Source organism: Pan paniscus, chromosome 9 (assembly GCF_029289425.2).
Source record: "Pan paniscus chromosome 9, NHGRI_mPanPan1-v2.0_pri, whole genome shotgun sequence".
Classification (NCBI taxonomy): domain Eukaryota; kingdom Metazoa; phylum Chordata; class Mammalia; order Primates; family Hominidae; genus Pan; species Pan paniscus.
This window is the reverse complement of record NC_073258.2, coordinates 64,671,769-64,686,517: the sequence shown is the minus strand read 5'-3', so window position 1 is coordinate 64,686,517 and position 14,749 is coordinate 64,671,769. Positions and strand designations below refer to the sequence as shown.

General features: G+C 43.4%; 1 protein-coding gene across 7 annotated transcripts in view; it reads left to right on the top strand.

Moving 5' to 3' along the window:
* Positions 1 to 4,193, top strand: part of PLAAT5 (phospholipase A and acyltransferase 5) — a 31,721-nt gene extending 27,528 nt beyond the window's left edge. For all 7 annotated transcript variants that reach the window (XM_008953923.4, XM_008953925.4, XM_008953926.4 and 4 more), the window contains exon 6: positions 110 to 4,193. In XM_008953923.4, the coding sequence (XP_008952171.1) occupies positions 110 to 202 (93 nt within the window). In that variant the 3' untranslated portion in view covers positions 203 to 4,193. The remainder of the gene's footprint in view (positions 1 to 109) is intronic.
* The last annotated feature ends 10,556 nt before the right edge of the window (positions 4,194 to 14,749 follow it).

Below are 14,749 nucleotides of genomic sequence, written 5' to 3'. Positions count from 1 at the left end.
ATAGACTCCAGACAGGCTGGTTGCTGAATGGGTATGGTGGGGTGGAGGTAGGGGAGGGTGCAAGCCTAGGATTGGTACTGATTGTCCTGTGAACTGATGTGCTTTGCAGGTAGAGCACGCCCTGATGGAAGGAGCGAAGGCTGCTGGAGCAGTTATTTCAGCTGTAGTGGATAGCATAAAGCCCAAACCAATAACTGCCTGAAGGTGATGAAACCTCCAGCTAGAGGAAGAGTTACTGACACAAGCAAAAAGAACATGCTTCCTTCCCTTGCCTTCTCTCAATGGCTCCGATTAAGAAAATTGTGAACTTCTGGAAGAATCTACAATGTATCCAATTACCCTTCCAGAAATACATCCAATATATACGAGCATAGACCCACAGACTCTCAGGATGGGAAGGATCTGGTATCTAGTGTGTATCTCTTATGCGCCAGGCACTGTGCTAGGCATTTCATATACGGATCTAATTTCACTCTCTTTGTAGGATGGGACCTTGCTTGTTTCTTAGGCTGACCTTGGTCTCTGATGCTTGAGTGCCATCAAAAACATCCCAGAAACCTCTGCTTGAATATTTCCAGTAACGAAGATGTCTTTTTCCAGATGTTCTTTTTATTTAACTAAAATGCCTCTAGGTTCTTTCCATTTATGATAATCCTGCCCTTTTCGACCCACAGTGTAGCTCAGAGGAGGAGGACCTTAAGAAAAACTGAGATTCGTTATTCAGGGCCCACCATACCTTAATCTAGAAACACATATCCCAAGAAATATTTTCTTTTTAAAATTATACATCAACTTTATGCCTTATTGTTTAAAAATCTTCTATCAAAAGTGTCATCGATAAGACAATTTATCTTGCTTTTGTACCTCATAATTACCCTAAAATATGAAGTTTCTAGTCTCACTGATTTCAGATGAATATTTAAAATAATTTGATAAGTTTAATCAATTGAACTCTACTGTATGAGTGAGGGAGAGAAAGGAGTTATTTTTGTGTTTTGAAGAAAGTTGACAGGATGGAAGATCTGAAATTATGGCTGGGGACTGTAGTGATAGCTGGTAGCTGAAGCCACCCAAAAAAGCTAGAGAAGTGTTCTCTTATGCCTCCAGAGATACCTAGAAAATATGAAGAATGTGGAAAAGAGCAAGATGGAACCCTCAAAGTGTTTCAGATGAGGTCTGTTGGTATCTCCATAAGCTTTTCTCCTATTTGGAGAAAATAGACTCTCACTGAAACTCTTCAATGTTTTTACCCTCCATCCTTTTCTTAGCAATCTAAACTCAATGGCCTCCTGTTCCCCGACACTGCAGTCTGGGCATCTGACTTTGTCTTCCCTCTGCACTCATTTCTGTGAATCATGACCAGGATGAAACTGATATCCCTAGTTCCTCTTCCACATTTCCTCTCACACTTCCCCTGCCTGAGAATCAGTTGAGTTCCCAATACCTCTTCCTTCAGTCTCTATTCATTATATGGTCTAGGTTGAGACTTCCTTGGAAGCAGAACCTGAGTACCAGGAACTCATATTTTATAAAGTATATTTATTCCTTTTAGCTGCAAACTAACCCAGCCATGTTTTAGTGAATGCTTTAATCTGAAGATGACTTTGAGCTCATTGACCATATTAATCTTTCATCAAACAAACTGGATGTTGTTTCATTAACAAAAAACTCCTCCACACCAAGGAGTGTTTACTAACTTCTGCACAAAGGACTCATCCATCTCTTGCTTATGTCTGGGACAGAAAGACACTTCTCTGGCTTTTTACTGGCTTGAACCCAATGGGACAGAGACTCTCTAGAAAGTTTCAGGGCTCACATTCACTTGTTTGTCCAAAAAATATTTTTGAGTGTCTCCCAAGTGCCAAACCCTGGCTACTCCCACCTTTGCCTGAGCCCATGAGCGGTAGTCTGGGGGCTGGATGTGAGGAGTTCTGAGTTGGCTGGGAAGACACAAGGCACAATGGACATGGGGCAAAGGCCACTTGCTGGACATTGGTCCCTTCCACTTCCAAGCTGTCCATCAGGCTGAGAGATCTGGAATGCATACCCCACACTTTGAAGATGAGGAAGGGAGAGTTTCTTAAAGTGTGTGTGTGTTTCTCTTTTAATCTGTAGTGGTTTCTGCATTTTGAGGTAGAAACAGAAATCTCTTCTTTGAGTGGGACCACTCGGGTGCGGCTTCTTAGTCTTGTTGATATAATAAAGCACATACCCACTCCTCATGGAGTGGAGAGGAGAAAATTCTAAGGGAAAGTACTCTGAATGCAAATGTTTCTGAGATTAGTTAAACACTAGTCACTTGTTTGTATGCTTATTTTTCACTTTTTGGGAATGGGTGGGTGATTGGGGCAGTGGTGGTATTGGTTCACTTGGGCATGTCACATGGAGAATCAGAGAACTTGAAAGTGCTGGGTTCCTTAATGGTAGGGAGGCCCAGTACTAGTGACACATGAGCCAGCAGGGGCTGCGCACAATCCAGTTATTTTGCTTAATGATAGAAAAGATGACTTTAGGAAACAAACACCTCTGCAGAGATTTTAGAGCCATAAAGGAATCTGGCTTTGCTGCCTAGGGGTGGAGAACATGTCAGCCAGAGATGCCAACTGAAAAAAAGGGAATGGACCCCACCATAGGGGCAGCAGGGCAGAGGCGGCAGGGGAAAAGCCAGAAGGGACCCTTGGGTGACACCAGGAGTAGAAAGAAGCTGCTCTCTAGTTCCCAGTTTTAAGTTATTGTCATATACTCCCCTTTTGCTATCTTCAAGCTTTGTTATTAGCTGTTCTTGGGGAATAAAAGGAGAAGTATGGTTTGTGGTACCCAAAAAGTTTGTAGCTATGGAGAGAAGAGGCTCAGGCCCAGTGGTGGTCCATAAGAAACAAGCAGACCAGAGAGGCACCATGTTGGTTGAAAACGTAAGCTACCTTTGGTATCCTCTGGAATACTTTGGGAAAGAACTGGATTTCCTGCAGTCATGCAGGAGCGGGGCTTTGTCAAAGAAGGAAGATTTTAAAGGGAAGGGTGATTCCTGACTCTGTAGGACTTGGGTCCTTATAACCCACATAGGCAAGTACAGCACAAAGGGCATAGGGGCTGGATATATAGCATTCTGGTGATCATAGGCCATTTTGATCTCCACACTGTTCCTCTAGAAACTTCTTATCACTTTAGGAGAACAACCAATGGTAATCCAAACTCTAAGAAGGCTATCTGAGCCACTTAAAGTTCTGTTCTCCCAAAGTTTCTGGTCGCATTATTTTCAAAGCCAACTTTCAGCTGGGCAGAATCTTTACTAGGAATCCAACTATTTGTGAACCCCATGCTGCTGCTTCTTGGCAGACAGCAAAAGTGTATTTTTTTTTCCAGGAGTATGGTGGTATTTACTTTGTTTTAAAAATATTCTTGTTGGGGGTTCTGGCAAGATGGTCGAATAGGAACAGCTCCAGTCTGCAGCTCCCAGTGAGACCTATGCAGAAGGCGGGTGATTTCTGCATTTCCAACTGAGATACCCTGTTCATCTCATTGCGACTGGTTAGACAGTGGGTGCAGCCCATGGAGGGCGAGCATAAGCAAGGTGGGGCATCACCTTACCCGGGAAGTGCAAGGAGCAGGAGGCCTCCCTTTCCCAGCCAAGGGAAGCCATGAGGGACTGTGCTATCCCACCCAGATACTATGCTTTTCCCATAGCTTTTGCAATCCGCAAACCAGGAGATTCCATGGTGAGTCTACACCACCAGGACCCTGGGTTTCAAGCACAAAACTGGGCGGCTGTTCGGGCAGACACCGAGCCAGCTGCAGAAATTTTTTTTTCATCCCCTGGTGGCGCCTGGAACCCCAGAGAGTCAGAACCGTTCACTTACCTGGAAAGGAGGCTGAAGCCAGGGAGCCAAGTAGTCTCGCTCAGCAGGTCCCACTCCCATGGAGCCCAGCAAGCTATGAATCACTGGCTTGAAATTCCTGCTGCCAGCACAGCAGGAATTGACCTGGGATGTTGACCTGGGATGATTGAGCTAGCAGAAGACAAGAAAAAAGTAACATCAGAGTGGAACTGAAGGAGACAGAGATACAAAAAACTTTTCAAATAATCAGTGAATCCAGGGGCTTTTTTTTTTTTTTTTTTTAAATTAAGGAAATAGACTGCTAGCTAGACTAATAAAGAAGAAAAGAGAATATCAAATAAACACAATAAAAAATGATACAGAGTTTCATTTGCATCCTTGTGAAGAGACCACCAAACAGGCTTTGTGTGAGCAACAAGGCTGTTTCACCTGGGTGCAGGCGGGCTGAGTCCGAAAAGAGTCAGCCAAGGGAGATAGGGGTGGGGCTGTTTTACAAGATTTGGGTAGGTAAAGGAAAATTACAGTCAAAGGGGGGTTGTTCTCTGGTGGGCAGGGGTGGGGGTCACAAGGTGCTCAGTGGGGGAGCTTTTTGAGCCAGGATGAGCCAGGAGAAGGAATTTCACAAGGTAATGTCACCAGTTAAGGTAAGGACTGGCCATTTTAACTTCTTTTGTGGTGGAATGTCATCAGTTAAGGCAGGAACAGGCCATTTAAATATCACTTCTTTTGTGATTCTTCAGTTACTTTAGGATATCTGGATGTATACGTGCAGGTCATAGGGGATATGATGGCTTAGCTTGGGCTCAGAGGCCTGACATTCCTCTCTTCTTATATTAATAAGGAAAATAAAACATAATAGTGTTGAAGTGTTGGGGCGGCGAAAATTTTTGGGGGTGGTATGGAGAGATAATGGACGATGTCTGTCGGGGCTGCTTCGAGCGGGATTAGGGGAGGCGTGGGAACCTAGAATGTGAGAGATTAAGCTGAAGGAAGATTTTGTGGTAAGGGGTGATATTGTGGGGTTGTTAGAAGAAACATTTGTCGTGTAGAATTATTGGTGATGGCCTGGATACGGTTTTGTATGAATTGAAAAATTAAATGGAATAAGAGAAGGAGAAAAACAGGTATTAAAGGACTAAGAATTGGGAGGACCTAGGACGTCTAATTAGAGAGTGCCTAAGGGGGTTCAGCATAATTACTTGCTTGGTTGGCAAGTTTTTGGGCTCTATCCTTGAGTTTTTTTATGTTGTCATACACCAGGCCAGATTGATTTAGGTAAAAACAACACTCTTCATTTAAGAATATACAGTCTTCCTTTTTCAGTAGTGAGTAAGTCAAGGCCTCAGCGGTTTTGGAGGACAACTGCAGCTAAAGAGTCAACTTAGGCCTGGAGGACTGATAAAGTTTGTGATATGTCTGTGATGCTAGCAGAGAAGTCATTAGAGAGGCTACAGAAGGTCATGATAGAGGTTGAAATGCCTGTTATTGCAGTACCGAGAGCAATAGTGGAGGCAGAAAGTCCTAAACCGACAAGCAAGGGAATTAGTGGAATAACTCTTTTTTGTCATGTTGGTGTCATGAGGGGAACAGGGAACTCTTTGGTTCTATTTGCAAATTGAATTTTGGGGGTAAGGAAAACTAGTGTGCATGTGCCTGTCCAATTAGCAGGTAGACACATGTAGGTAGAGGATCCACAGAGGAAGAAGAGACCTTGTGTGAGGCAAAACTGGAGACGCAAAGTAAAAAGGTGAGAAGGAGGGCTGAAAGGGGTGTCTTTTACCTAGACTCCTAGGGATCGAGCTAGGGCGGCAGCCATCAGAGGTTGTAATGGGGACTAATGGGGTAACGGCGTAGAGGGGAAGGTTTGATTTTCATGGTGTAGGAGAAAACGTTGAGTGTCTATGAGCAAACTTTCACTGTTATTTACGGGGCTGGGTATAAGCAAACAAGAAGAGGGCCTGGGAGGAGACTCTGACGAGCAAGGGGAAGGTGGCCAAGGATGGAGTGAAATACAGGGTAAGTGTCTTCCTAAGCAATAATTACTGCTAATGTTTTTAAGTTTGCCAGTATTGATAGAGGGCTTGTCTGTAATACAGAGCTGGAAGGCTCCAATTGTTTCAGTGATATGCGTAGTTGGGCTTTGGAGATGAAGAGTAAAGGAACATCAAGAAGGTGAAAGGTTACGTAGGGGAATTCCAGTGAGTCTTTGCCAAGATATACATAAAGGAGTGGCCACAGGAATAGTAGTTTGTGTTGTGAGAGATCTAAATATGGGGGGAGTAGAGTTGATATAAGGAGAAAGGTTTTTTAAGTAAGTGCGGAGGAGGGCGGCAGCTTGCTGATGTGAAATGTCTGGGGAGGTCTTGCTGGACCTGTCTAGAAAGTAAATGAGTTCTTCTGGAGGGTAAAGGTGAGGGCTGTTAAAGGAAGTTCAGAGTGTAGGGAGACAGGAGATGTTGCCTAGTCTGCATGTAAGGTGAGGACAGCTGTGTAGGCGCTGGAAGAAAGGGAAATGCAAAGCCAGCAGTTGTTCACTAAGGAGGGATTAGAAACAGCTAGGAGAGAATGAGTGAGGTTGATAGTGTGGTGGAGGTAGCTGGGGAGAGGTAGAGGGTGGCATAAGAATGGGAATGAGGATAAGAGTGAGTATAAAAGTAAAGAATAGAACTTCATCAGGGTGAAAGTATTGGAGGGTCCCCTGCCAGCAAAGATCATCTATCCTCTCTAAGAGGGAGTTAAGAGTTGCCAGTCCTGGGCAGTGGCAAGTCCCTGAGCTTGATGTGTAGGGAAGGGAGGGGGCTTGAATAATCCCTGAGGAGTAGCAGAATAGCAGATGGAACACTGAGAAGTTATTTCCTTGAGGATAGGTTTCCATGATGGAAAGAAAATGAGACGTTCTAAGAGGCGGGCTGGTGGCTTTTACTATAGCATAGCCTGCCTTTGCTGGTGTGTGGCGATTAGGCCTGGTGGAACTACCATCATAAACTAAATGTGATCAGGGTAAGGAACAGGGAAGAAGGAAATATGGGGAAATGGGGTGAATGTCAGGTGGATCAGAGAGATACAGTCATGAGGGTCAGGTGTGGTATCTGGAATAATGTGGGAGGCCGGATTGAAGTCCGGGCCAGGAACAATGGTAATTGTGGGAGACTCAACAAAGAGTGAGTACAGCTGAAGGAGCTGGGGAGCAGAAAGTATATGCATCAGGTATGAGGAAGAAAATAGATTTCAGAAGTTATTAGAACTGTAGAGAGTGAGTTGAGCATAGTTTGTGATTTTTAGGGCCTCTAAAAGTATTAAGGCAGTGGCAGCCACTGCATGCAGACATGAGGGCTAGGCTAAAACAGTAAGGTCAAGTTGTTTGGACAGAAAGGCTACAGGGTACGGTCCTGGCTCTTGTGTGAGAATTCTGACTGCATTAACCATGCCTAGGATGGAAAGGAGTTGTTGTTTTGTAGAAGGGATTGGGGTTTGGGAGATCAGCTGGACATGATCAGCAGGGAGAGCACGTGTGTTTTTATGAGAATTATGCCGAGATAGGTAACAGATGAGGAAGAAATTTGGGCTTGACTGAAGTAATGGGGGCTGTCTGTGAAGCCTTGCAGCAGTACAGCCCAGGTAATTTGCTGAGCCTAATGGGTGTCAGGGTCAGTCCAAGTGAAAGCGAAGAGAGGCTGGGATGAAGGGTGCAAAGGAATAGTAAAGAAAGTATGTTTGAGATCCAGAACAGAATAATGGGTTGTAGAGGGAGGTATTGAGGATAGGAGAGTATATGGGTTTGGCACCATGGGGTGGATAGGCAAAAACAATTTGGTTGATAAGGCGCAGATCCTGAACTTGTCTGGTTTTAGGACAGGTAAAATGGGGGAATTGTAAGAAGAGTTTATAGGCTCTAAAAGGCCATGCTGTAGCAGGTGAGTGATAACAGGCTTTAATCGTTTTAAAGCATGCTGCGGGATGGGATATTGGCATTGAGCAGGGTAAGGGTGATTAGGTTTTAATGAGATGGTAAGGGGTGCATGATCGGTCACCAAGGAGGGAGTAGAGGCATCCTATACTTGTGGATTAAGGTGGGGAGATACAAGGGGAGGATGTGAAGGAGGCTTTGAACTGGGGGAAAAGGTGTCAATAAGGTGTGGCTGTAGCCCAGGAATAGTCAGGGAAGCAGATAATTTAGTTAAAATATCTCGGCCTAATAAGGGAACTGGGCAGGTGGGGATAATTATAAAGGAGTGCTTAAAAGAGTATTTTCTAAGTTGGCATAAGAGTTGGAGAGTTTTAAGAGGTTTAGAAGCCTGGCCATAAATATCTACAAAAGTTATGGAGGCAAGGGAAACAGGCCCTTGAAAAGAAGGTAATGTGGAGTGGGTAGCCTCCGTATTGATTAAGAAGGGGATGGACTTACCCTCCACTCTGAGAGTTACCTAGAGCATCTGTAATGGTCCTGTAGGCTTCTAAGGTGATTAGGCAGTGTCAGTCTTCAGCTGCTAAGCCTAGAAGATCTGGGAAGGAGTCAGTCAAAGAACCTTGGGCCAGAGTTCCAGGGGCTTTGGAAGTGGCTGCCAGGTGAGTTGAACAGTCTGATTTTCAGTGGGGTCCTTCACAGATGGGACATGGCTTTGGAGGAATCCTGGGCTGTGGGCATTCCTTGGCCCAGTGGCCAGATTTCCAGCACTTGTAGCAAGCTCCTGGGGGAGGAGGTTCTGGAGGAACCCCCGGCAGCTGCGGTTCAGGCGTTTGGAGTTCTTGTGTACTGGAGATATGGCTGGGGTTTGTCTCACAGTGGAGGCAAGGAATTGCAACTTAGAAATACATTGCCACTTAGCTGCCTCTACTTTATTATTATACACCTTGAAGGTAAGGTTAATTAAGTCCTGTTGTGGGGTTTGAGGGCCAGAATTTAGTTTTTGTACTTTTATTTAATGTCGGGAGCAGATTGGGCAATAAAATGTATATTGAGAATAAGACAACCTTTTGACCTTTTAGGGTCTAGGGCTGTAAAGCATCTCAGGGTTGCTGCCAAATGAGCCATGAACTAGGCTGGGTTTTTATATTTGATGAAAAACAGCCTAAATGCTATCTGATTTGGGATAAAGAAAAAGGAGCATTAACCTTGACTATGCCTTTAGCTCCAGCCACCTTTTTAAGAGGAAATTGCTGGGCAGGTGGGGGAGGGCTAGTCGCAGAATGAAACTGTAAACTGGACCGGGTGTGAGGAGGGGAGGTGATAAAAAGGATTATAGGGTAGGGGAGCAGAGGCTGAGGAAGAATTGGGACCTAGCTCGGCCTGGTGAGGGGCAGCCTGGGGAGAGGTCAGATGTGTCTGTAGAAAAGGAAGATTGGAAAGACTCAGTGATGCTTTGGGTTGGGACTGAGGGGACAGGTGGGAGGGAAAGAAGCAAGATTTGGGATGAGTTGCATTGGGAGCAGAGACTATGGAGGGACCAATGTGTAAAAGAATGCCTGGACGTCAGGAACCTCAGACCATTTGCCCATTTTATGACAAGAATTATCTAGATTTTGTAGGATGGAAAAATTGAAAGTGCCGTTTTCTGGCTATTTGGAACCACTGTCGAGTTTGTATTGGGGTCAAGGGGTGTTGCAGAAGAAAATAAGGCGTTTAGGTTTTAGGTCATGTGTGAGTTGAAGAGGTTTTTTTTCACTTGCATCCATGTGAAGAGACCACCAAACAGGCTTTGTGTGAGCAACAAGGCTGTTTATTTCACCTGAGTGCATGTGGGCTGAGTCTGAAAAGAGAGTCAGCGAAGGGAGATGGGGTGGGGCCATTTTATAAGATTTGGGTAGGTAAAGGAAAATTGCAGTCAAAGTAGGGGGGTTGTTCTCTGGCTGGCAGGGGTGGGGGTCACAAGGTGCTCAGTGGGGGAGCTTTTGAGCCAGGATGAGCCAGGAGAAGGAATTTCACAAGGTAATGTCATCAGTTAAGGCAGGAACAGGCCATTTTAACTTCTTTTGTGGTGGAATGTCATCAGTTAAGGCAGGAACCAGACATCTGGATATGTACTTGCAGGTCACAGGTGATATGATGGCATAGCTTGGGCTCAGAGGCCTGACAGTTTTAAGTTCTAGAGAACACAGGCTAAGGGAGAAGGAGGAATGGCGGGTGGAATCCTACCCATAGTGAAGGAGGCAAGCCCAGAGAAAAGAGAGAGTAGAGACACAGAGAGAAGGGGTGGGGGGTGCTTGCCCCCCAGGAAACATGGAGAGAAGTGGTCAGGGGGTTATTGTCCCCCAGAAAAGTGGAGAAGGGGTAGAGACATGGAGAGAAGGGGTTGGGGGTGTTCTTGCCCCCCATAAAAGTGGAGAAGGGGTAGAGAAATGGAGAGAAGGGGTCAGGGGTCAGACACCTCTGAAATGTGGGTGAATAATCAGGCAGGCATCCGCGTATGATTAAACACCAAGGGAAGACTGTCTTCCTGAGTCTGTGACTGGCGCTGGAGTTTTGGGTCCACGGATAAAATGCATCTCCTGTTTCTACAAGAAAAGGAAAGGAACTGAAATTAAGAGAAGGGAGAGATTGAAGTGTGGTGCCAAGATTGAAAGGAGAAAGAGGTTGAGGGATAGTGAGAGAGGTTGGAGAAGAGAGTAGAAAGAGGTCGCTTACTGGATTTAAAATTGGTGTGATGTTCCTTGGGCTGGTCAGTCAGAGGACCTGAGGTCATAGGTGGATCTTTCTCACGGATCAAAGAGCAGAAGGACAGGGGATTGATCTCACAAGGGAGGTCCCCTGGTCCAAGTCATGGTACCAAAATTTCACTCGCTTCTGTGTGAAGAGACCACCAAACAGGCTTTGTGTGAACAATGAGGCTGTTTATTTCACCTGGGTGCAGGCAGGCTGAGTCTGAAAAGAGAGTCAGCAAAGGGAGATAAGGGTGGGGCTGTTTTATAAGATTTGGGTAGGTAAAGGAAAATTAAAGTCAAAGGGGGGTTCTCTGGCAGACAGGAGTGGGGGTCACAAGGTGCTCAGTGGGGGAGCTTTTTGAGCCAGGATGAGCCAGAAGGAATTTCAGAAGCTAATGTCATCAGTTAAGGCAAGGACTGGCCATTTGCACTTCTTTTGCAGTCGAATGTCATCAGTTAAGGCAGGAACAGGCCATTTAAATATCACTTCTTTTGTGATTCTTCAGTTACTTCAGGCCATCTGGATGTATACATGTAGGTCACAGGGGATATGATGGCTTAGCTTAGTCTCAGAGGCCTGACATACAGAATATCACCACTGGTCCCACAGAAATACAAACTACCATCAGAGAATACTAGAAACACCTCTATGCAAATCAACTAGAAAATCTAGAAAAAATGGATGAATTCCTGGACATATACACCCTCCAAAGACGAAACCAGGAAGAAGTTGAATCCCTGAATAGATTGATAACAAGTTCTGAAATTGAGGCAGTAATTAATAGCCTATCAACCAAAAAAAGCCCAGGACCAGATGGATTCACAGTTGAATTCTACCAGAGGTACAAAGAGGAGCTGGTACCATTCCTTCTGAAAGTATTCTAAACAATAGAAAAAAAGTGATTCCTCCCTAACTCATTTTATGAGGCCAGCATCATCCTGATTCCAAAACCTGGCAGATACACAACAAAAAAAGAACATTTCAGGCCAATATCCCTGATGAACATTGATGCGAAAATCCTCAATAAAATACTGGCAAACCGAATCCAGCAGCACATCAAAAAGCTTATTCACCATGATCAAGTTGACTTCATCCCTGGGATACAAGGCTGGTTCAAATACACAAATCAATAAATGTAATCCATCACATAAACAGAACCAATGACAAACACCACATGATTATCTCAATAGATGCAGAAAAGGCCTTTGATAAAATTCAACACCCCTTCATGCTAAAAACTCTCAATAAACTAGGTATTGATGGAACATATCTCAAAATAATAAGAGCTATTTATGACAAACCCACAGCCAATATCGTACTGAATGGGCAAAAGCTGGAAGCATTCCCTTTGAAAACTGGCACAAGGCAAACACACCCCTTCTCACCACTCCTATTCAACATAGTATTGGGACTTCTGGCCAGGGAAATGAGGAAAGAGAAAGAAATAAAGGGTAAACAGGAAGAGAGGAAGTCAAATTGTCTCTGTTTGCAGGTGACATGATTGTATATTTAGAAAACCCCATTGTCTCAGTCCCAAAACTTCTTAAGCTGATAAACAACTTCAGCAGTCTCAGGATATAAAATCAGTGTACAAAAATCACAAGCATTCTTATACACCAATAATAGATGAACAGAGAGGCAAATCATGAGTGAACTCCCATTCACAATTGCTACAAAGAAAATAAAATACCTAGGAATACAGCTTATAAGGGATGTGAAGGACCTCTTCAAGGAGAACTACAAACCACTGCTCAATAAGAGAGGACACAAACAAATGGAAAAACATTCCCTGCTCATGGATAGGAAGAATCAATATGAAAATAGCCATATTGCCCAAAGTAATTTATAGATTCAATGCAATTCCCATCATGCTGCCATTGACTTTCTTCACAGAATTAGAAAGAAATACTTTAAATTTTATATGGAACCAAAAAAGAGGCTGCATAGCCAAGAAAATCCTAAGCAAAAAGAACAAAGCTGAAGGCATCACACTACCTGACTTCAAGCTATAATACAAGGCTACAGTAACCAAAATAGCATGGTACTGGTATCAAAACAGATATATAGACCAATGGAACAGAACAGAGCCCTCAGAAATAACATCACACATCTACAAATATCTGATCTTCAGCAAACCTGACAAAAACAAGCAATGGGGAAAGGATTTCTTATTTAATAATTGGTGCTGGGAAAGCTGGCTAACCATATGCAAAAAACTGAAACTGGATCCCTTCCTTACACCTTATACAAAAATTAACTCAAGATGGATTAAAGACTTAAACATAAAACCTAAAACCATAAAAACCCTAGAAGAAAACCTAGGCAATACCATGCAGGACATAAGCATGGACAAAGACTTAATGACTACAACACAAAAAGCAATTGCAACAAAAACTAAAATTCTAAAATTGACAAATGGGATCTAATTAAACTAAGAGCTTCTGCACAGCAAAGGAAACTATCATCAGAGTGAACAGGCAACCTACAGAATGGGAGAAAATTTTTGCAATCTATCCATCTGACAAAGGGCTAATATTCTGAATCTACAAGGAACTTAAACACATCTACAAGAAAAAACAAACAACTCCATCGAAAAGTGGGTGAAGGATATGAACAGACACTTCACAAAAGAAGACATTTATGTGGCCAACAAACATATGAAGTAAAGCTCATCATCACTGGTCTTTAGATAAATGAAAATCAAAACCACAGTGAGATACCATCTCATGTCAGTTAGAATGGTGGTCACTAAAAAGTCTGGGAACAACAGATGCTGGCGAGGATGTGGAGAAATAGGAAAGCTTTTACACTGTTTGTGGGAGTGTAAATTAGTTTGACCACTGTGGAAGACAGTGTGGCAATTCCTCAAGGATCTAGAACCAGAAATACCATTTGACCCAGCAATCCCATTACTGAGTATATACCCAAAAGGTTATAAATCATTCTACTATAAGGACACATGCACATGTATGTTTATTGCAGCATTATTCACAATAGCAAAGACTTGGAACCAACCCAAATGCCCATCATTGTTAGACTGGATAAAGAAAATGTAGTAAATATACACCATGGAATCCTATGCAGCCATAAAAAGGAATGAGTTAATGTCCTTTGCAGGGACATGGATGAGGCTGGAAACCATCATTCTCAGCAAGCTAACACAGGAAGAGAAAACCGAACACTGCATGCTCTCATAAGTGGGAGATGAACAATGAGAACACTTGGACACAGGGAGGAGAACATCACACACCAGGGCCTGTCAGGGGGTGGGCAGAAAGGGGAGGGGGAGCATTAGGACAAATGCCTAATTCATGCAGGGCTTAAAACCTAGATGACGGGTTGATGGGTGCAGCAAACCACCATGGCACGTGTATAGCTATGTAACAAACCTGCATGTTCAGCACGTGTATCCCAGAACTTGAAGTAAAAAACAAAAACATGTAATTAGTGTTTTCAAAATATCTTATAGTTTACAAAATATTTCTATGTACTATTTTGTTTTCCATTGCAAAGTTTTTACTTAAAAATGAAAGTGAAAAAAATATTCCTGGTAATTCAGATTATTCAGTTTTCTAGGTGAAGTATAAAAAGATCAATTTTTACATTTGTTTAAAAAATATTAAATTTCAACTTCAAAGCTAAAACATTTCTGAGTTTATAAAAATATGGGGGATGCTTTGTAAATGGTTAATTTTTGGTACTTCAAAAAGAAGTTTTGCTTCAAAAACAAGGGCTTTTGAAAACAAATAAGTGGATGCCACAGGTTTCCTGTCTTTTTGTCCTAATGAAAGGTGGCTGCCCCCAGTTTTGCCTGAACCCATGAGCTATGGTCAGAGTTGGCTGTAGGTTCTGTGTTGGAAAGATGAGGAACTGTAGCCTCCACTGATTTTCCAGAGCTATACTTTTCTTTTGCAGCAGAACCCCGTCTTCTGGAGTGTACCAATGAGCTGTCCAATGTGAAAAAGGGATAAAATAAATGCAGCAGCTCCGATTGAAAGCTGCAGAGGCACCTGTTAGATTGGAAGCCTTCATTGACATGCTTTGCCAACAAAGAGTCAGTAGGAATAAAATAATGACAACAGTGGTGACATTCAAGTGTTCCCACTGTGCCAGGCACTGTTTTGCACATTTTAGAAACAACTCGATGAGGATATTCCCTCACTCCATGGCTATGTGTTCATCTCCATTATTTCTACTATTGCAGACTTTGTGGCCCTCTTCAACAGACTCCCCCTTCAACAAGCTTTGGCGGTGCTTTAACTGAGTGAACATT